Below are 24,617 nucleotides of genomic sequence, written 5' to 3'. Positions count from 1 at the left end.
GACAGTGGAGAGCATCACGACAACACAGCTGTCAAGAGCCATGTAGGTCAATGGAAAAAAGAGGGATTACTGATGTAGAGTCCATAAGGCATAGAGGATACAGGCCCGTTGAAGCCTGGCAATTTTTGCTAAAACATCTGCTTTTAAGATTTCATATTATCAGTTGCTTAGAATAGGCAATTTCCAAAGAAAGAAACTAAATTGAAAAAATATTCAATTCAAAATTCTGAGGAGTACTTACACTGGACCAACTAGTTGTTTCCTGGGAACTAGAGTAACAAGGTAATCAATGTAAACTCCTACCATCATAGCTATTCAAATAAAAAATATAATTTTAAGGAGTCCTTACATTTCAACCTTGGACAAAGCCCTTAATTCTGTACAACTCTACGGCAGCATTCAAAGGCTACGGTCTTCTCTAAATGATCTACTGTATCTGGCTAAGATATTCAAGCAGATTACACCATCTTGAAAGAGAATACGGACTCTCACAGATGAATCAATTTGCTGTTTAAAGGCTCCATTTTTAATTCATTATTAAATCTTCACAAATATTAGTGATTTAATTATTATTTTACCTGAGCATCGCCAGGTAAAATTCTAGAATAGTGAAGATATAAAGGTATGAAAAACGGAAAGAAAAACTGCCTACCTGAGAAAGTATATTGGCACAACTAAACTAGTGTAAATTTACCCTAATTGCTAAGTTGGTCCAGTTCTCTCATTGCTCTTTGGGAATTCCATATTTTGAGTAATTCAAGGGGTTACATTTCTGCCTTTTCTAATTAGAGGCAATATTTATAAACTGCAATTAATACTCATCATAGTACCTAAAGCTTGTTTGTTACAGTTTAATATATAATAAAGAAGTTTCTTTATAGTATATAGTAAAACCAAAACCTCAATGCTTTCTATCTTCTGCAATTTTACTAATTTTGTATCTTATGCAACTGCCTTTTATACACATTAATACATATATTTTTAACACATATCATTTGTCCACCTCATCATTTCCCCTCCGCAGTAGAAGCTTGGGGAAAGCTGTTATACATTAAATACTCTAAAGACATACACTCACATGTGTATACAAACACATTTTTTAAAATAGCTGAAACAAAATTATGAAAGATTGCCCTGCTTTTCACTATCATTAAGACTTTTATAGAAAATACTAAACGGAGCTCAATAAAGTAAAAATTGCATAGACAGTATCTTACCATCCAAAGTAGATTGCAATGGTCCTATTCTCCCCATTCTTCTGACTCTCCAGACATGTCTAGCAGACGGCACATACAGCTGCGTAACCTAATAAATTAGCAGTATTTTACAGTTAAACATTATCTAATTACATATTACAATTTACTACAACATAGTAAATACATAAAATTGTCACATCCAAGAGTGTCTGCATGACTAAGTATCTTCGTTTCTAATCACTTCTCCTCATACTTGTGCCTTAAAGCTGAGCTGAAAAATTAGAACCAACGTAATAGAAAGTGCATGTATTATTTAAAAATACCATGCAAAGTCATATTAAATTCTAGTATTTAAGATAGTAGAGAAGCTAAGTTTGAATTTTGAGATATCAAATAAATTCTGTTTACTTTGCATTGAGAATCAGGTTAGCAGCACATTTTAAGACTACTGCTACTTTCTCTAAGGTGTGTAGGCACTACTTCCTAAGAACTATAAAGAACTGTCACGCAGCAAAATGTAAATCTTGAACAAGGCAAGCAAATGTGCAATCATCAAAAATAAACAGAACATTTCACTGTCAACTATTCCGTGCAAAACTTCCAATTGTTAAGACATCCAATAGTGCACAGTAGTCTCTGAGATGTAACTAGATCTGAGATGTAATTATAACTTCTTAAGATCCAAGTTTTCAATGATTCAAAGGATGCACTTGCACATTCCTATTAGTGTTTTCTTTTCATGCACATACATACTTATTAAGCTCCAACAATGTAATTTTTTTCAAAAGCTCTTGCAACAAAAAAATTCTAAATGAGATAAGTACAGAAAATGCTACTTAATTTTCTTTTATTTTGGAAGAGAACCTAGGGTGATTTTTCCTCACTATAGAGCAATTCTTTTATTTAGCATTTATTATTACGAGAAGCACTTAAAATACCTAGAAAATAAAATGCTACAAAATGCTATCAGATTTTCAATTCCCCTCTGCTATAAATGCAGAAGAGAACTGAAAAATTTGCCCACTGATGGATTGGAAATGTCATTTAACATAAAAGTTTCTTAAGAGATGCAAGACTTCTACATTAGAGAAAAGCAGTATTACTCCAGGTTTTGAACCATGCTAAATTTGTGCAACGTCAACATCATTAATAGTCAGGAATCAAACACCACTATTGAAACTTTGGCACCTGTAAGGCTATGTGGAAAAGGGATATTACTCTTACCTTATCTGCTTTAATGTTTTCTTGTTCTGAGAGCCAGTGATTTGGTGGGCAGAAATTTCTCCTTGTATCTCTAGATTTTAACATTTTCACTAAGTTTGTGATGACCTACGTGACAGAAACACATACATTCAATATAGATTTAGCACTATGAATGAAACTGTATAACCCACAAGCAATAACTTAAGAAAATCTTTCAGTAACGTATGAAATTGTTACTTATTTGTAACTTAGAAAACTTGCTCTTACACTCAAATACTTCAGACTGCAAGTAAGTAATTGTGGTTCACTTGTAAGTCATCAAAAAATTGGGTTATTAAAGTCTCATTCCAAAACCTAAGAACTAGGACTACCTAGGACTAAGTAATCCTAGGACTACCCTGCAACACCTAAGCCTCAACGAATCATTACCAGCATTAAATTACTTATTTGAAGAAAGTAACACCTAACCAGGTAATTTATACAATGGCCTTCTATATAGTTTTTTTTCTTTTTTGTTTATATAGGTTTTCAGAACCATTAAACATGTGAATAGATGTGTGTTTTAGAAGAGAGAAGACAGCTATTCTTTACTACCTCTTATTCCAAAACTGAGATCACAAACAATTTGGGTGATTTGTAGGTTTTCTTTGCCCACAAGGAGGAGGATTCTTAAACGCATCGTTTTTCAAGGAAAACGATCCACAGAATGGAACTTTTGCTTGCCATCTCGCAACAAAGGTCACATGTATCTTTCCACGCTAAGCAAATCTGAGAGAGCAACTAATAAACAGTGGGTATTTCTGCCTACAGTCAATAAACTGAACTAACTAGTCAGCACAAGATGGTGGGATGTGTTTCTCAATGGCCAAACTGTATAAAAGCCAACATCAACTTCAGAAAGTAGAGGAGAGGGCAGAAGCACTAAATTGGCCAGCAAAACATAACAGCAAAAAATACATCTCTAAAGTCCATGAAAGACTGACTACTTCTGGTTGCTTCATTAACTAAAGCATTTCCAGCTAAAGTTGCCTCAGAGAATTCATAAGTATCTGTTGATGCTATCACCTCTTCAGACACTGAGGGGATTATCCGTATGTGAAAACACCAATGCTGACATTTTTAAGGGTAAAGGTCTACATCTGAAGAGACACTACAGGCTTCTTTTCTTGTCATTGCATATCTTGTTAGTATTTTCAAAGCTAACAGAGAAAAAAAAAAAAAAAAAAGATCATCTCATCCAGAAGTGGCTACCAATTTGTCAAATAAAATGTACCCTCAAAGTTCTTGTCTCTTAAATCCTACCCTGACCAGCTCAGTTGTTTATACTGTACAGTAAAACCTACTGTAGTGTCGTTGAAGGATACAACACACCAGATTCAGAAAGTAAAACCACTCCTAAGAAGGGGCTATAGCTCACATGCCTGAAAGCAGATTACAAAACGACCAGTTCCAGAAAAAGCATGGTTACTAAATATTCTTCTGGTGATCACCATAAGCAGCACAAAAAACACTTACAGTCCTAAAAATACATGTGTGGGGTGGCTGGTTGTAATTTGCATTTAATATGCACTATATACTGTATTATTGTCATATTATTTACAAACTGTGTTAAGTCAAAGCCCTTCAGTGTGTTAAGTCAGTAAGCCCTTTTCCAACAGAGGTATAACCATTTACCTGAAAACCACCTAGTAGGAGTGGTCATCATCACCCACTATTGTTGCTTATCAGCTGAATGACAGTGGGTGATGATGCATACACCCATACTTCACACACCCAAAATCACATCCGCTTAAATCACTACATTCACTAGGAACTCAAATGACAAAATTCCATCATTATTACAACCACAGAGAAAATGAGAAAACTGTATAGATAACCAGTCTATGCACATCTTCTAACAAAATTGGGAGGTTGAGAAAAACGGTTATCATGGTCATCAGGGTGTCTTTGCAATTTTAAGATTTTTCTGGGCAGTTTCCTCCAATGCAGAAAAAAAAAAAAGTAGAAATATCAAGCTATATCAAACTAACAACTACTACATCTCAAGCACAATTGTCACTGGGTTGCATGCCTTCTCTCCAAAGCAGAACCAACTTAGCCCAACACTACATAAAACGTAATTAAGTGGAATGACCAGAATATTAAATTACTAGCCTAACAGACATTATCACTGCTACAATGAACCATCTGTTTTGAAGGTAGAACTATAGCACTTGAAAAATGAATAGGAAAAAACATACACAAAGCTTTGCTGAAGCAATCTTGCTAAAAGACAGTCTTAATGGGCAGGTGTCAAGATAACAAAGAGTTTAATGGACCTTCTAAAGGATTCTGTGTCTAGATACTATACAAAAGACCTTTTAAGATCCAGTTTGTAAAGTAAGGTCTTGAATAAAGACAGAATAAAGAAGAATGCTATTAAGGGAACTATCTGATTACACAGGAATTTTCATCACCTTGCCCTTATAAAATTCAGTGCAGGTTAGATGAGTCACTGAAGCTCTGTGGTGCCATTACCACTACACTTAGAAAAAAAAAAGGGGGGGGATAAGAAAAAATTATTCACGTGAAGATAATGGTAATAAAATATTTCACAAGTAGTTAAAGAATCCTTAAAGGAAGATGAATCAAAATAGGTGAGAATGGAGTTCCTTCTGCACATCAAATGGGTACTGAGAACACTAGCATTCTAAACTCAGGACTCCTTTGTAAAATTTTTTGTAAGTGTATGTTTTATTGAAAAGAAAGACACCCTTCAATAAATAATATTAAAATGGGTATTTCTTCCAATAAAGCACCAAGTGTAAGTAAGATTAGAAACTAAAATTCAGCAGAATTAACAACTTAATTTCATAGGATTAACTCAGGATAGTGAAGTAATTCTTTTATTTGACAAAACCCATTTTCATGTACTCATAACTTAAGTCCTTCTATGGAATCCAAAACAGTTGACTACACTATTCAATATTATACCAAGCCAAAAAAGGGTGATTCCGCTGAATAAAGACATTTTCACATGGAAATCTTGCCACCAAGGAATGTATTTCATTAGATAACAGTGGCATAGAAAAATATGCAAAATAAATGTGAGAAAAGAGAAAAATAAAAATGAGAAATTAAAAGCACAGATAGGGAAGGAACGTGCCTTGTTCTCTGCAGGCAGCTTGCAAAAGCTTTAGAAAAGATAAATCTCTCATATATTTGACATAGTGTAAAAGAAGCAAAAGTATTTTCTACTTCAGCACCTTAAATCTATGATGAACTACTTTAGCTTTGTTTTAATGATTTGGAAGAAGGTATTGCTGCCTGCTTACTGCAAGAAGCTATTTTAAAACTACTCTCAGAAAAGACTCAGTGCTGTGTACATCAGGTAGTCTCGATGAGATGAACTTCAGATGCGTTGAATTTTTATCTGTAACAATAGATTTCTGAAGGAGTAAACATGGGAAGCTTAGCTTCCTTTTGGGTAGAAACAAGGCCTTGGAGATACCCTCAAGATTTACATTTGTAATTCAGCTAATGGAAGAGAACTCTGGCTCCTGAAAATAGCAAGAGCACACCGAGTTTGGACAGTTCCATTCTGAATTCCTGACTGCTAAAATGAGGCAGAGTAACTTGGGATTTTACAACTTTCTGAACGACAGCAAAATATTATCAAATTCACCTGAAATGTAAGAAGCTTATAAAAAGATTGATTAAATATAACAAATGAAAGAGAAGAAATAGAAGATGGCATGATATAAACTGCATATATAAAAATACCCCTAGTATGCCTTCCTTCTTAGAAAAATAGACATATTGGGGTTTTCACTTGTGACCTTTAAATCGAAAGTTTATTTGGCAATTTAAAGACAAGTAATTAAATTGAATTGTGCAAACATATATTAGATCAATCTGTGCAAATTACAGATTCAGTGGTGCATTAGGACTGTATTCAATGCAATCAAAACATTATCAGTTACTCTCACTGCTATTAATGCTTATGCTCATAAGTGAAATGTGTTGTAAAATCAAGCAGAATAGTCTGGATAGAGGCTATCTTAGACTTGTAGAATGAATAAGCATTCCTTAATTAGCCCATCAGGTTAAGTGCAAGCCTTAATGGGCCTTTCCTAAAGTCTAGCATGACATCTTTCTCCAAACATGGCCAAGAAGAAAGTTCCATTAGCAATATTAATACAAGCTTAGTTGATCATTTTCATTCAATTAACTTCTTTCAATTAAATAGATAGCTTGACAAAAGCAGTGATAAAAGACCTGAAGGGACAGCTGATGACTCGAACTGAACATTAGCGTGCGAGAGGTCGCCAGTATTAAACAGACTGTAAATCTAGCATTCAATTTGGAAAATGCATTTCTTCTGCTCCCACTTCTTTAATGAGCAATTTTAGCTGACTAGATGTGTTTGCTGCAGAATTTTCATGACAAGTCAAGCACTCCTTTTTTTCGGCAACAGTTATATTAGGTTTTTTCCTGCCAACATTTTCAGCTTCTCTTAACTCATGTCTTAGGTAGGATGCCATGGATAAAACTAGCAGAATTACATTGGTATAATGTACCAGAATTAACATACATTAAGTTTACATTTGCTAAGCCAGATTCACCATCCCATAAGTATTCCAGCGAACCCAAAAGAAGTAATACCAATGTATTTCAGTAGAACACAAAAAAAAAAAATATGCAGCAAAGTATCAGTTTAGTGAAGCCTCCAAAAGAGAAGTACTTCAGTAATTGTATGATTCAGTTAGAGCTTCACACCTGCATAAAGTTACAATGACACGCTTAAGTACCTTGCTGAATGGGAGTTCAAGTTAAAACCTAAATTCTATACAGCAATTTTTTTTATAAACTGAATACGCATGAAAAGTGGCTAGAAGCAAAAAAAAATAAAAATTGTTACAGTTATCAGAATTTACTTACTCAAAGTTTAGCATATATGCCACAAAGCATATAACAACTGTGTTAAAAAAAAGCATGTAACAACTGTGTTAAAAGTATAATTAGGGAAAAGAAAATTACCTAATTTCATATCGTCAGCAGAAGCCTGAAAATTTTATTTAAATATGTTCTGAAAATTGACACAATTTACCTTGAATAACTGAATCCACTTTTTTTGTTCCGTCTGTATACATTGCTGCATTTCTGTATTTTTTGTTACTCCAACACTTCTAAATGCTGCAATATATTCCTCACGAACCTCTGGTTTTGTTTCTGGGTAAGCCAACTTTATGATTCCTAAACATGCATCTCGAAGGCAGCGTGATAATATTACAAGCTCTTCTAGTGTAAAAGGCATCATTGATGATTGTCTTTGACCTACAACTACATAAAACACAAGTTTAAGATTCTTTAAATTCCTTTATTAATCATTTTGTTATTAAAAACAATTAAATTGGAACTTTAATATTCACACGCAAAATCTAAAGGCAGAGAAAAGAAACATCACCCCAAAAGAGAACGAGTATCCATTTGTAAAGGCAATCAAGTCTTATAATTGTTTGCAGTCACAATAACTTTAATTACAATATTCTCTTATTCTCCTTTTTGATTCCTGCTATGTAGAATTTTTACATTAGGCTACAGGTTCAGTCCAGAAGAACTTCACTCTCTTCACTAACTCATTAAAAATTATCATGATTAAGAACTTCAATATCAGACCCTGTAAAGCTAGGGTTCCCAAGGTGCAGACCATCATTTTTTTCCTCTTTTTTCTAAATGTAATCACCATGAAAGAGCCAGCTGACAGCTGAGTGCTCAGGGGACTATCAGCAAGTCAGCCCAGAAAAGCCTTCCCCACAGATGTCAGCAAATCATTGCCCAGAGAACTCTGTAGCCTTACGAAAAAAACCACTTTGCAAAGCACTGATATTTATCATGCTTGAAACTCACCTTCTATTGGATCACCGAAGAATTCATTATCATGAATAGAAATAAGTGAATGACTAAATAAAGAACTAAAAAGGTAGAAGAGAGGGATAATTCGACTAGAGTCTTCTAAAGACATTGGAGAGCCTCTTGAAATCACTTGAAGGAGTGGCACCATTGACCTTAAAATATAAAATGTAAATTAAAGAGGTGGTTAATTAAATACTCTAATTAACTTCAGCATTTTATTAAAAATATTTAGTAGTGGTTTCAACAGCAAAATAAGGATGGCACTCTCAATTAAATAACTATTTCCCATTCTTGCAAAATAAGGTTGTTCTTTGTAATTTGTTGTCACTATAGGATCTCAGTGTCTTGATGATATATAAACTTTGGCATTCACTGCAAGCTGCAGGTACTTTCTGGTTGAGAACAGAGACACAAAGCAAAGAGTAATTTATCTGCATATCAGCACAGAAAAAATCTGGAGGTCCAGTGCCTCAGTTCCTGGGAACGTGCTTCTGCTAGCAACAATTTCTGGACTAGTCAAAGTATATGAGATAAAACTCACGCACTTGGGATGAAGTATTTGGAGCTTCAATGTCTGTTATATTGATGCTAGTAAGCACTCCAAAAACTAAAACCCATCCATCTTATTTTAAATAAATATTTTGTTTATTTACATATAATTATCTACAACTGTCCAATTCCCCAGATTTTGCTCAGTTTTATGAAATCATAGGAGCCAAGTAATCATTACAGTTTTGTTTTCAATTGTCTTCCACAGGCAGTTATACCACCAATTCCCTCATGCTCTTTTCACTAGATATACTCTATTTTAACAAAGACTCAGTTTCAAAAATGGTATAATACGTACCCTGTAATCATTCGTGTAGTCATTGAAGATATCAAATACCAAAGATGCCTCAGGAACCTGGCATTAAAGGCTAAACTATAAAGAAGCCTGCAAGAGGAAGTTCAAATAAATTATGCCTTCCAAAATACTGTATTTACAAAGCACAATGTTTCTGTAAGAACTTTTCTGTCAAGCATTTCTCAAACATTAACTATTCAAATTTATTGTTTCAAGATGGAGGTTCTTATTCCAACCAAATCTGGTGAAAGCCTCAAAGCTGAAAAACAAGCACATAAATCCTTATACCTAAAATACACAGTTCTCATTAATGCAGCAACAAACCTCATGATATAGACCCAAGTTTGCAGTATTCCACAGAATTAAACACACATTAAATAAAAATAACATATGCTCCGCGTTAATTCTTTGAGATTTTTTAAAATTCTAATATAGAAAATCACACCAACTAGTTAACAGGTCACTTCTGTGGTTCTTCTGACATTAACAAACATAGCAATTTTTGTGAAAAGTAGATTAGAATACTTTATGCTAGAAGCAACTATTGATTTACAATTATGTAGCGATTTTACTGCTATATTCTGCCTGGCAGATACAACAACATGAACAGAACAATGTCTGTCCGGACAGCTACCCATACACATTACACTAATCCATCTGTAGACAGAAAATGGTTTACACACCTGTAAAAATAAATGTATGTGTTCACAAGTCAGTTATATACAGGACTGAACCATAATAAACTTTTTATAGAAATGAGAAATAAAAAGATTCCTGGAATTAAAAAGTCTCCCCCAGCCTATTTTTTCCCCTACAGGAAGCAACATACGTCACAAACAATTTGTAACAATTAATGTCTTCTAGGAAACCAAAAAGGATTTGACTAAACTGTCATTTTTCAGATATTGAAGAACTATATTCAGTTAGTTATCCTAAATGCTACTTTCCTCATTCTAATTACTATTAGAATAAATAAGCTAAAACAGATACTCAGATCCACATCTTCTCTCAGAGGTCAACAGTCTCCTAATACCAAAATTCCCTCTGACCACACATACAACAAGTAGGAGGCTGGGAAATGGGAGCAGGGAGGGTGGACTAGCTGCTGCCTGACTGTCTGAAAAAAACAGTATTTATTATGGACCACCTGGATAAATTAAAATTTGCCAGATGGCAAAAGGAAAGGAAGCACACATTTCACTAAGGGAAAAAAGTAAAATATCAGTAAACTCTTAAAAACATTTGAGAATAAATGAATTGCCACTTAAACCAAAGACAAAAACAAACAAAAAAACCCACAAGAAAACCTACACGCCCTCTCACGAATCCTGCATAGTGCCACATGCCTCTGGGTCCTCGCTTACTGGCTGCTGAAGCCCTGCGGGCTCTTTTTGCTGCCTTGGCTGAAGTACAGCCTCTCTCATGCACCCACCCGGCTCGTCCCTTCTTCAGGCTCTCAACTGCCATGTATTCACCAAAAGCCAGGTGCACAGACAAGGAACTATGCGAGGATCAAGCAGCATTAGGAAGGGCAGAAATCGTTCACCAAACAGAAAGGACAGAGTTTCACAGGTACAGGGATTTTTGGAAACAGAAAGGGGGCATGCGGAAGGGAAAACGAAATACAAGCAACCGCTGGTCTGCGGTGCGTCTTTGCTGAAATATCACCCTTCTTGTTTCAAAAACTTTGAATTTTAAATGCATAGATTAGTACCTTGAAAAAGAGTTGGGAGCTTCACATATTCCAGAGAAGTTGCATGTTGGTGATCATTAGTAATGATTCAAATTTAAAGCAACTGCAGCTAATGCCAGTTTAAGATAAGTTTTATTGTAAAATTAAGTTCTACTTTAAACATGTGGAATTTTTAAAAAATAAACATGGGATACATGGGAATTTTACTTCCTTGTAAAGTCACATTATTTTGACATTTGGGTGGAAATTATGCATTATCGTGTAACGAAGGGCTTATTATATCTAGCTAATTTAGAACAAGGATTTGTATCTTAATGTTTAAATACGTGAATGATAGCTCAGATGTCTTGGTTTCTGAAATGAGAAATTTCCTCAGTGACCTTCAGTTTTCAGCCTCATATTTGAAATGAAAAGTAATTTGGCACAGTGCCGTTAGGTCTCATAGGGCTTCCAAGTAAAAACTTATTAATTTTACAATCATCCCTGGAAATTATGTAATAGTTTTAGCAGAAATGAACAAACATTATGGACACTGAACCTATCATAATGTAATTCATTTTTTCATTCTAGCAATATTCAGCAATAATGAAGGGAAAAAAAAGACAAACCTTAAGAGCTTATAATAATAACCTTTGTCTAAGTTTTAGCCATTTTTATTCCATATCCGTGATTCAGGCAGTCAATTGTAGCAACTGCTATATTTCATGGCCCAATTCCAGAAATGCTGAATGTATTCAACTTTCACATTTCCCTTCCCTGAAAATCTGGTTAAATACAAAAATGCAAATTTGGTAGAACACGTTATCATACAGCCTGTTTTGTCAATATGAAATACCTACGAAATACGAAGCAGAGGAATTCATCAATTCACAAGTTTCCATACTGTTACCAGAAAATAAACACGAAACTACAAACTAAACATAGAAGGGTGAATTAGGCCTTGTGTTACAAAAATTTCACATCACTAGATTCACCTGAAATATAATCCATTGCAGAAGGAACGACAGCAGAAACAAACTACTACCCTCCCACTCCAAGTATAGAAATTGACTTTCAAAGTAGAAGATAACAATTATAACCAAAAAAAAAAAACCACCCACAATGCAAGGATGGCCTTGAAATCTCTGCAAAAGTTTGAGAAATTGGCTGTACTAAAAAGTTCCAAAATTTCTGGTTTCACATTGAAAAAAAAAAAAAAAAAACATGAAAAAGCCTAAAAAAAATTTAAATTTAAAGAGTAAAAAGTAAATATTAAAACCTTTTATAATTAAAATAGGTCAAAATCTACCTTGTTTTTTTTTCTTTGGCAGAGAAAAGATGTGCATCTGCTAAAAAACAGCATTTCCAGATAGAACTACATTAAAATGACACTGTGCAAAATAATAATTCCTGATAAACTGCAGAACATTACAGGGATAGCTTACATACCCTGAAGACAAAGCATTATTAACTCAAAAAGTTTAGAAATCAGTTAACGTAAAGCTTGAGTGTCCATACAATCTTAATCACTTTTTCCTTTAAAGAAAGAAAAAAAAAACCCACACCAAAAAACCCTCCCCCACACAAACACTAGAAATCAAAAAGATTAGATGTTACTTTTTTTCTGTAAATTTTTATAATCTAACTCAGAGGTTTCATTTTCAATATTCGTACTGTTCTAAGAACAAACCAAGTGGCTAAAGTTTAAACCCTGGATTTTTACGCCTCCCATCTAGTGGTTCTACATTTTCTTGAAAATCTCACTGTATACCACCAACTTCCTTTATTATGAGATCACTATATATAGTTTTATAGAATGGATTAATTAACAATTTTATGTAAAGTTCAATATGCAGATTTAGCACTGTGGTTTGGGAGAAGAACCATTTTTCTACTACCAGAAAGGATAAGCTCCTTTTAAGCGCGAAAAGGCACACTGTTTCAGCCACAGGCTATGATAGAGTTAAATTCACTCCAGTGGTTTCTGTTAAGTATCTATTTTAATCATACCAAATTAAATTATCTGCTCCCAAAAGTGAGTACATAACGATCATTTATTTAGAACCTTGTTTCTCTCCATAGGTATCTAATTGTCCACAAAGGCTACATGATTTATGTGTACTTACCAGAGTAGTATTTTGGGCACCTCTGGTTTAAAAAAAGTGTCAAATTCCTTCTGTGCAATGGGACAGATTAAATGACCCATTAAGCTTAATTTAGCTGAGGCACCACTACAAGTTAATTAGTTAAAGGCAAGATTTTCAGTCTAGGTCATAAATTGGGCCCAGTTTCCCACTGAGACCATTTAAGTTAATGAAGAGAATACACTAGAATGAGAGGAGCTCATACAGTCTGCGAAAGGTCACTGCTGGCGGGGCAGCGGATTTTGACACTTCAGAACTGCAAGGTGTCACAGGTAGGAGACAGCATGCAAAGCCATCCCTAAATGAACTATACCACTCTTTAGGCTGCTTAATGCTTCCGCCTCTCTTTCTATTGGACCAAGAATGTAAAGTGAAGCTTAAAAAAAGAAAAAACAAAAGTAAAAAATTCATATAAAATTATTCTGGTTTTAAGAAAAACACACCAGTGTAAGAACACTCCCTAAACAATTATTAAATAGCCTCATGTAAAGCCTAACTATCTTCAGCACACGGATGAAGACAGGCTGCTACTATTACACCAGAATGTCAGTTTTCCAAACAATTTTCAACCACAGGTTAAGATTAGCAATGTTATATTCATTAAATAGTAGTAATATACAGTCACTATGAAACTGTTAAACCAAGATTAGCAATTACTCTGGGGCACTAATCAGACGGCTGATAGCAAGTGAAGTCCCAGTCCAAGAACAGTTCCCATCACTGTTTAATATTAAGCCATAGTGATGACCTGAAGTCTATGGTATTAAATTAAGCCCCTAAATATTCTGCAGAAACAGAATTTACTAGTTATTTAAAGTACAGTTTTGATGAACGAAGTCTTGCAAATCTCTTTATAATGAGAACTACATTCCAAGACTCATGTTTTCTCTCTTTTTTTTTTAATTAACTGTATTCAATAATATACATCAACTTTACAGCAGAAAGATTAAAGCCCTGCCCCTCTGAAAACAAGTACAATTCCCAACGACTTCATTACATTCTAGACCTCTCGTCTGGCTTACTGAATACTAGCTACAGCTAGATTTTTTACAGTCTCGTGGCCTTTTTCTTTAATTGGGCTTGATTGCAGCTTTCCAGAACTTACTCAGAATTTATCAAAATTCTAATCCAAAGCAATGTGCTTTTCCAGTAATCCACCTTTGGATCCCACCACTCTCTGCAGAGAATCAGAAAGGAACTTTAGAGGCCTGCTCCTTCTGTTCAGAACTACATTGTATTTTTGGGTATCTTGTTCTGTCCTCTCTTGGTCTCTTGCAAAACCAAAGAAACTACTGAGCTAATGCAGCAACACTGATGTTCCTAACACCATATAATATGTAATAAGATTACTGAGGTGCTACAAGAAGAAAAACCATCCAGCTTTAATGGAGTGACATAAGTCTGTACCGTTATCTTTTTTTCAATAAGGAAAAACGCCTCGGAACTATAAAAACAATACAGAGGTTTGTGTTGTTTCCTCCCTTCCAAAGTCTGTGTTAACAGCCTAATTTTCTTTACGGTTATTGAAAAGTTATTTTCAGTTACTACTCTCTTTAATGTCCCACTTTGATTTGCAGCCTTTATGTTTTTAATTATAATTTTCTATCACAGTTGTAAATGCTGTTAAATAAGCAATGTTTTTGTAACAACCTTTTCTATCTGTTAAACCATTTGACCCAGTATGTTTCCGAACAGAAAATAAGAGAGCATTTTTAAATAAATTATTTCTGTTTAACTATTTCTACACAGTTTAATTAAACAGATACACTTTACTCTGAATATTAAATAATTTAAAAGTTAGTCTCAAGTCAAGCATCTTTCAAAATATTATCATTAAATTTGACAAAATCATTTGGGCAATTAAAAAATCATTAGGCAATGAAAAAAAGTTAAAATTAATGACAAAAAAATATATGTTTCAATTGTCTTTTGAAATGGCACATGTTTACTACCTTTAGAACAACATGAAATGTTCTTTAAAAAAATACCCAAAAAGAATGTTTAGAATAGCTGCTTGGTAACTTAGGGCAGGTCTAAAATGCACCGAGAATAGGACAAAACACTGAGAACTGACACGATGATGCCTGGCAAACCCAAGAGTTATGACTGACTGGAAGTCAGAACTAGTAATTAAATACCTACTTTAATTTACCAAATACCTGTATGAATTAACTTCATTTTTACTATGAAAGTAATTCCATTGGTATTACTGACACAAATCTTAGTATCTCTGCTACCTCTTTCTAAAATTAGTGAATTCAACTATTTTGGAGCTTTTCGAAAGTTAAAATTTGTAAATCACTTTCTATTACAAGATGATGAGTAGAGCTTTCCTAACTCCTGAATTCATCCAATGTGTAACTAGCCTGTTACCACAGAGAACTGCAAAGACCCAATACAGCTTCTCAGAGGAAACAGATGCTACACTCGTACAATTAAAGTTCTGTGTGACTTCTTTATTCATTAAACGCCCTGTTCCACACAGTCACCAGCAAACCTCAAGTCAAAGCAGTGATGCATTTAAACTCAGTAATTACTATCCAAGGCAATGTACTACTTGCAACAATAAAGCCGGCATACTAATTCAACTGCTGCTATGATCTTCAGGTCTCACATCCTGCTCTAATGCAATTAGTCTACAAAGAACTAATTACCCTAATCGAGCAATCACAGTTTCACTGACATCTTACTTCCTCTAACAGCTATAAACACCATTGGGCTAAGATAGCACCTAATTAGTTTTCTGTATCACTGTTTACAATGCAGTTTGAATTGATTATGTTTACAACATTCCCTAAATACTTACTTTACTACCAGAAACTACATACTTATTCAAAACTACTTGCACCAGAATAGTGTTAATACTCATGGGTCTTAGCTTGATGATAAAAAGGTCACAAATCTTCTTCCATTGTTACTGACATTTGTGGTTTGCAGCCTTTGTAAGAGAATGCTGTACAAATGAACAAGTCTTTTATCTCCGTCTCAGGTGCCAAAGCTCTTCCCAAACAACAACAGTGGGTTTCAGCAGTTAGGAATCGTTTTAATTTGTAGCAAGAGAGATTTTGGCTATATATTAAAGGGGGTAGAGAACACTTTGGTTTCGGTGCTCAGCCAGCTAGAGAGACTGTGGAATACGTATCACTGAAAGTTTTAAAAACAACCTAGACAAAATTCTGCTAGAAAAATGCTTAATACTGCCTCTGAGCAAGCGGATGGATAAACTCCTTTCCAGAATCTTTGCAATACCTATTTGTGTGATTTTCTGATCACAAATACTACCTGCTCCACAGTCCTCACTGTGGTGATAGAAGACTAACTTATTTGCAAGATGACTGTAAATAAGATGATGTAAATAAGGCTAACTTATTTACACTTCTGGATTCAGTGATTACTCCGGAGAGAGCACAATAAACAAGAAGTAAAATAAGAAACAGAATGAATCCATTCTTTGGTTCGCCTGGAATTATTATTTAAATTCTGAAATTCTTATTTATTTCATCTGATCACAGAGGAAAGCACAGGAAAAAAAAACACCACAAGACTTTGAAACAACTCTATCTAATAAAACCAATTTTAGATGTACTACAGTTCAACATCACTATTATTTATACTTGCCTGACTTTTGGCACCATCATTCGGTGTTGCACCATTAGCGTGTGGCAGATTGATGCCATCAAGGTAAAGACCTCTTCACTAGCTGAATCTCTCCAAACCATATTCAGCAGAGTGTTTGTCTGCTGCTTTGTATCCAATTTCTTTAGACACTCCTCAGTTATATACTGAACTGATATTCTCCCATCGCCCTACAAACATATCAAAGAAAAGTTTGCTTTAAGTCTTTTTAATGATCAAGTATCCCCTTTTTTTAAAAAAAATAACACCTCAGAATTCTACTAGAACATAAAGTCTTCTTGTACAATAATTAAAATGCAAGCACATATGTATATCCCAGTAGCATTATTAAAAACATCAGACCCAAAAGCCAACTTAAATCCCTGGGTAGGCAACTGTTGGGTTGTGGTATCGACCTTTTCACTTAGTCCAGTGGGAAAGACTGCCTTTAAAGCAGGCATGTTCTGAAACAGTTGGATACAATAAGGCAACATCACTTACTGGCATAAAATATGTGAATAGTCATCTCTTCCCCGCTGACATCAGTCAGCATTGGACATGAAATCCAGAAATGGATGTCTACTCTAAGTTCCTTTACAAACAGTATTTTCTCATTCATAACCCATGGGTTAACAAACAACAAAACACTTCAGGGTGGCTAACACACATGTTTGGGTAGTACCAGAAGCGCATGAAGAGGAATGCTTTCTCTTGCCATAAAACTGAGTGGAGCTCGGCATTTTCTTTTCCTTATTTCCTCTCTTTATCTTGCCCCCAACAGAGCAAAGCAGTCTGGATCATTGAAGGATACAAGTTATCTAATTATTAATTTTTAAGAAAGAGGGGTTCCCCACCCATCCACCCCTTTTTTTTTTTTAATTTGTAAGACAGGCATGCATGGGAATTTGGAATACATAAAAAACTCATAGGAGAAACACAAGAAAAACGTATTGCAACAAACAGTATTATCTATTAAAGCCTCCTCAGAGCAGATTTTCTCCAATTTACAAATTATTGTAAGTTACCTGTGAATAGAAATTTATTCTTTGTTTTTACCTAAACGCCTTTTAAACATCACCAATATCTCTAAGCCACAAGTAGAATCTGCCAATATTTACATCACATACAGTGTGTGTGTGGCTGGTAAGTTAAATATTTTATTCACACTATCTTGGTAAAGATTCCAGGGTAACAGTAACACACTGCATCTAAAAATGCACAAGTAAAAGGCTGCCCATATTCCCCAACAGTATGGTTCTTTATAGGAGGTTACTCTCAACATCTAGGTCTTAAAAAAGCTGCATCTTTCAGAAATGTAGATCACCTTACATGAAATGTAAGTAGGCATTATAGAGCTGGTACGCTTTTGCTTTCAACACTTAAGAAAATGCCAGGAAGCCCTAGAATACCTGAGACACAGAAATTTGGAATTTCCAGCTCAGTGTGGGGAGCTAAAATAATCTAGGAGGCTATTTTTTTTTTTTAATGAACTCTAAACATGGTTAAATTTCACATATTCCATAATGGAAGACTGCACATTGCACAAGTCCTTTGAATGGTAGTGTCTTTTCAGAGATTATATAAAGGCCAGTAAGAACCTGTTGACATCTCTCCAACTTCGGTTGTTCAAAGCCTTGACCTGAGTGTTAGGAGGTTAAAGTTAGCGTGGATTCATTTTACTGGTGGAAGTTTAAACTATAGCGAAAGTTCTATTTACACTACAGTCTCTATACATTACACTACAGAAAGCAGGTATTCCCTCTTGTTTGTTGACTTTTTGTTCTGTTTTGTTTTTAACGTAAGCATCCAATTCTGTTCGCTTGCAGTGAGCAGCCATCTATTTTTAAGAAGTAAACATTAAACATGCTCCCTTCTACATGCAGCTAGGAAAACACTGGACTTCATGGTGCTTCTGGTTTTGCCTGTATTTGCTGCTGCTATAATACAAATTCATTCAAAGCAATTCTGTACTGCTTACTGGTGTAGCTGTCATTTTACTGATCTCTTCATCCTCATCTTCAGAATCACTGTTTGCATCTTGACAATTTGTACCAGCAGCAGACACAGGCAGCTGAGAGAGGAAAGTCTGGAGTACCCTCAGATACACAAGAAGTCCTTCCTCTGAAAGGGATCCTATAGCACATACATTGAAATAAAAGATCATTAGTCAGATCACACTGTACTATAATGTATTTTACCAGAAGTACCCAAACAAAACACATTATGCCAGATCTTATCAAATGAAGTGTACTTTTTACTGAAAAGGGTAAGAATAGCTAATAAAACAGATGTCTCCAACACTTTTATCCACAAACTGTCCTTTTTGCTTGGCAATGAACCACGTTGTAGAAATACATAACGCATTAACTCAAATATGAAAAAACAACAAATTGACCATTCTGCTTTCTCACCCAAATATGTTTCTCCAACTGTTAACACGAAATAAAAAAGCCATGGGGCTTGATCACTTCTTCTTGAACATCTGCTTTCTGCTAGTAATAGTGCATTCAGAAAGAGTTCATAAGGGAAAATGGTCTGCACATCAGCAAGCGCTGGAATGATGAAATGGAATATCTGATCTGTAAAAGGTGCTGCCAGAAACTCCTCTGTGAAGGCTGCAAAAATCTGCTGCCTGAAATGAAGAAAAATTGTCTTTATAGAAAATATAGACAAGATTTCCCACATTTATATCCATGGAATAATAGATCAATTTGCAAGTTTGAACACGTCCATCAACGAGACTGCAAAGATGCACTTCATTAATCCTGTGCTAATAAACCAAATTTCTCAGATTTCTCACAAATTAACTTCTTACACTACGTGCTTTTCCTGATGATCTTACATTTCATCTTATCCTTTAAACTTTTCAGGAACTCAGAAAAAAACTATTCTGAAGTTAAATTTGGTGTTTACATTCTTGACATAAAAAATAAATTAAAAAGCCACAATAACTATTTATCCCCCAAAATACTACTTTAACACAAAACACTATCACGTGATACAACCGGATTTCTACAAACCCGACATTCCTCTTGAAAAAAATAGCTATGACTTAGTTATTTCTCTTCATAAACCTCAGTTCCTCTGTCACAAAGTTCTTTTTAACTCTAAAATTCTCTTCTGCCCTTAGCTGCATCTCTGCTCTCATCTATTTTTTTCCACACCTGTGTACCCACATATTATGATACCCACTATTCTCGTCTATTCTCGTTTATCGTCGTCTTCAGCGTTTCATTGCCTTTTTCTTAAACACACCTGAAACTACATAGTTTCAACAATGAAAAACATTACCAAAAATCAGTACTATTACAAATGAATCAGCAAACTGCACTGAAAGAATAACCAGACACCCAACAACAAACTGTGCACCTTTGACAGTAACAAGTAAGTACACAAATATCTAATATTAGCTTTATTTACCTTGCACCTCCTGGACAGGAGCTATATGTAAAGTGCAATGGCTTCAGAACATTCTCCAGAAGTATTTTTGCAACAGGGACTCGAGAAACATCAGAATACTCAATACTCGAGGGAAGCTTATTGTTAATTAACAAATAAAGCGACTTGTAGTAGCCTGCAAATTAAGAAATACCACTTTTAAAATACAGTATTTTTTTTTCTTTTCCATACAAAACAACTTATATACTTAACATTATTAACTTGAAAAATACTTTACAATTCATTGCACAAAGCTTTACTAAGGAATACATTTTACAATAGTCCAAGTAACATTCACATAACTAACAGGATATACCAACAGCCTCTTTGGAAACTCCACTTTATAAAATCATAGATAGGTAATTGCATTCAGAGTCAGTTTGATTTTTCAAAGACCAACCACTCTTGCTGATGAAGTTAATAACTTGATTTTTTTTAAACAACAACCTATGAAAAAGACTTTCTTTTCTCCTCTGAGTGACTCTAGTTATGTTTTTGACAGCTGCCCTTCCACCCTTTCAGAAATGATGAATTTTCCCCTCTCCTCCAAAACATGACTGCATCATACAGGTAACAGTCCTGTTGGCACAATGTCTCAATTCTATAACCACCTTGCCTTAGGAGGCTGAAGAATACAATTACTGTTCCCAAACTAGGGACCTCTCAGACAGTAATAAAATGCGCTACCACCCAAGCCATGAAGAGATGTGTAGAGTGTAATCTGTTTTTGTCTCACTAAAGTACAAATGGAATCATATGATTTCATTCTTCTTAAACCAACTTCCTCTTGCTCAATGAACTCCTAAACTCAATTTCCACTACTACAGGAACCACTATAAATGCATAAATAGCATTGCGTTATTGAGAGGCCCAGTCTAAGACCCCTAAGACCCTTCATCAGCAACTACCTAACTTGACATACAATGCAACAAGTGGAAATCACTATAAAGGAATACCTTAGCAATGCTGACAAGACAAATTACATAGAAAAATGTGTACTAAAAAAAGCTGATTACAGATTCTTTACAAAATAACCATCATAAATGAACAGGAGACAGAACATCTGTAGTTGCACACAACCACTTCTTTTTGGTTTGACTGTAAGCGTTCAGAAAGCTTATTTTTTTTTACTAAAATTTATGATCTAACATCTTGATAAACTTTCACACATCAGTTACGAGAACTGAATATTATACTAAAAGAACGAAGTATAACGTATTAAAGTATTCTGGAAGATATACTTATTATATAGTAAGCAATGAGACAAATACTTCTATAGTTTTAGTTATGCCTGGCAAGCAAAATAAGTGTGCTACAATAACAGTCATTTTTTTCCTCATAGCAACTTCAACATGTAGTAGTTAAAACCAAATCCTTAATAACAGGATAAGATAGCCTGGTCCATTGAACGTACTTTAAAACCTACACACATAGAATTATTCCAACAATTAACTAACAAATTGGAATGTGCTCTTTTTACATTTCACACCAATGAAGACGGATCCGAGATGTTTATTTCATAATGGTTTTGTCTTTTCTCCCCATCCACAAGTCTTGCAAAATCAAGACAAAACAGAATTTTGGTGATAACTACACAACTCATTAACTTTCAAGTATGTTTGCACAGGTGTAACTGATTGCAGTTACAAACAGTTTTGCTGATGATGGTACAAGGGAAATAAAAGCTAGTTTACCATCTCTTTGCTAAGGTGTCTCTACTGTTAGCAGGATGAAAAGGCAATGCCAATTTATGATAATATCGAACGTTAGCAGTTATAGAGAACCGTACTGCGAAACAACACCCAACTGTTACACAACTAAAGCTTAGACCTGGCACAGTGTGTGTACGTGTGCCCATGCACGCATGTGCACGTGTGTGTGTGCATAAACAGATCCTGGAATAAAACTCCTGTTAGGTAATATCCACCTACTCAAAATCTGTGGTAAAAGTCTGTATAAGTAACTTGGTAGAATATTCAATTTATAAACAGAATTTCCAAAAAAAGTCAAACAGTAATTTCTCAAGCAATGATCTCATTGCAAGCAAAATATCCATCTAATATATATCTATAGGTTAGTGTACGCAGCACTTAATTCATCAAGTCATCATTCAACATGTGGTAAAGGCAAAATGTGACTGAACAACACGGTCTTCAGGTATTACATGTTCTGTTTAATTTTTGAGTATTTCTCACAACTTATAGTTCCTAGCTACTCACCTTTTTGAATCATGTAGTGCAAAATTTGTTCAATTAATGATGTCACATAGCTGACATCTTGTAAAACAGGCAAATATGTATTCTCAGATGAAAATACCTCAAGCATTCTCATAGGAAGTGCAACATTCAGACTGTCGTCATTGCAATTTTGCAATAGCCTATAAATAAAATGAAAACAAAATTATTTAACAAGATATTTCTTTTATTTCACAACAGGCATATGCACACTGATTTAAAAATAAAACTACCAAAAAACCTTTCCGCATTCACCTTAAAATAACTTATTTCCATTTGTTTTCCAAGTGTTCTTAGTAGCTTAGCCACATCTTTTTATTAGCACCTTTATAATAATAATTCCCAATTTCAGAGTTTCTATGAATACAGCACTCTCTTTAAATCCTACTAAATTCTTGTTTTCAATGACTTGACAGTTTGAAGGTCTACTGCATGAACTGGAAGAGAAGGAAAGAATAATACATGTTTTTCCAACATGTATTACTACCCATATTAAAAATGAAGTCATGAAAGCCCCGGAGCAACATGGGCTGGGAACAAACGCTGAGGAACGTCTTATGTATAACTAAACCAATATGTCCCTCATTACAGACTGAAATACTAAAAATACAACCATCCCATCCTTCTAGCAAATTGCTTATGAAACAACCACCACTAACAACAGAAATGGTGAAGATTAAGAGTCTGTTTAGAATTAAAAGGAGTTGTTAGTATGAGATGTATATAAGCATAGTTGCTCTAGCAATGTGCCTGCTTTCCCAGCCATTCAGAAAGATGGGACCTATCAGAAAAATTTCTTTTGACACCATAGCTAAGACATTTCACTAAACCAAAAAAAAGATACTCTGGCAACAAGATCTCTTTTGCAGATGTAGCTGCAATCACACTGCCATTTTTTGCTACAATACCCTTTTTTTCACCTTTTTTTTCCATAGCATCAAAAGCTACAGCTTCTCATTTAATATGAGCTTATCCCAGGGAAACACTTTTTTGGCTACCTGTCCCACTGCTCGCTGTCTGGGCTTTTTCAGAAAATTAAAATAGCTCTGAAAGTAAGTATAGACACCCATCATCGTGCTGGCAAGGTGAAGTCAGGAAGAGCTTCTTCCTCCATCCTCTCTATGTGTATAGGAGGCAGGAACAGCTCTTCCACTCCTGTTTTCCCACATCACCCAGTCAGAAAGGGAGAATGGGAATACAAACAGAGCTGCATTTACAAAACCTCAGTTTCAACTGTAGTGAAAATGTACAATTCAATCCAGTGAGACCACAGCTGCATTCCACTGTATGTGGACTATGAAGCCCACCACTCAAGTCGTCTTTAGTATCTGCTGTCACTGTTTCTTATACATACAGTCTACACCATTGTCAGAACACAAGGTCCAGTGACTTGAATGAAACGGTTTTCTAAAAAAGCCTGAACATTAAAGGGAAAAAAAAAACCTATTTTAAAGCTATTTTAAAGCTTTAACTTTAAAGCTACTTTAAAGTATAACTAGTATCCATTATTAATAAGAGCAAATATACTGTTTTCTAAAACTAGGCTTTAGCTGCCAGCTATTCAAGTAACCTTGATAGATTAACTGTTTTAAAACAAAATATATCCAAAGCACATCCTTGGAACATTTGTCTAATTCAGATATACCTTCTAATCACTACCAGTTCCCAATAAAACCTTCTGGTTTCCACAAATATTGCTAATGACATAGTGATAAGCAAACATTTAAGAACACACTTAAGCTTATCCCTAGGCAGGGCATCCCTTAAGCACATGTTGAACTTGAAAGTCAATTCCATTGTTCCTACATAGGAACAAGCATTCTATACCACAGCCTACATATATATTTTACATGAACAGTCCTCTCTCTAAGATAAATTTACATTTAATACTTCACCTGCTGCAAAAAGAAACAAAAGAAGTGCCAAACATAATTTCTGAACACTTTTTAGACAATAGCATACAGAAAAAACAATTTACCTGCAACACAGACCCAACAGTCTTTTTATTTGGAATAAGCAAGTAAGTCTGTCTGGACCATCCAATTGCTTAACAAACTGAGAACTCTGTTTAATTAAATTCTGACACATCCATACCTGGGAAAAGATATGCAAAAGTTTACTCTTTATAACAACAAGTTATATTATTTATTGCAATACAGATAGTAATATTTCTATCCTGTTTTGGATACCTTTGGAGGACTTAAAAATACTAAGACACTCATGTTCAGCTGAGAAAAAATTGTTACACAACAAACTACACAACTGCTAGAACTAAACTTTCAAAGTTAAGACTGAATTACGTTTGCAAATAACTTTACTCTTGCAACAAATTTATCTGATTTTTTTTTGTTTTAAATAACCATAATTCTTTAAATG

General features: G+C 34.7%; 1 protein-coding gene across 1 annotated transcript in view; it reads right to left on the bottom strand.

Annotated features, from left to right (window-relative positions):
- UBE3C (ubiquitin protein ligase E3C) overlaps positions 1-24,617 on the bottom strand; it is a 79,525-nt gene that overhangs the window by 40,233 nt on the left and 14,675 nt on the right. The window contains exons 5-15 of the mRNA XM_074574136.1: positions 24,220-24,335; positions 22,227-22,384; positions 19,990-20,143; positions 18,981-19,201; positions 18,548-18,702; positions 16,573-16,760; positions 9,142-9,228; positions 8,289-8,446; positions 7,489-7,721; positions 2,421-2,525; positions 1,218-1,305 (exon numbers count right to left, since the gene is read on the bottom strand). Coding sequence (XP_074430237.1) covers positions 1,218-1,305; positions 2,421-2,525; positions 7,489-7,721; positions 8,289-8,446; positions 9,142-9,228; positions 16,573-16,760; positions 18,548-18,702; positions 18,981-19,201; positions 19,990-20,143; positions 22,227-22,384; positions 24,220-24,335 — 1,663 coding nt within the window. The remainder of the gene's footprint in view (positions 1-1,217; positions 1,306-2,420; positions 2,526-7,488; positions 7,722-8,288; positions 8,447-9,141; positions 9,229-16,572; positions 16,761-18,547; positions 18,703-18,980; positions 19,202-19,989; positions 20,144-22,226; positions 22,385-24,219; positions 24,336-24,617) is intronic.

This window comes from Larus michahellis, chromosome 2 (genome assembly GCF_964199755.1).
Source record: "Larus michahellis chromosome 2, bLarMic1.1, whole genome shotgun sequence".
Lineage (NCBI taxonomy): Eukaryota > Metazoa > Chordata > Aves > Charadriiformes > Laridae > Larus > Larus michahellis.
This window is presented reverse-complemented; position numbering and strand designations above follow the sequence as displayed.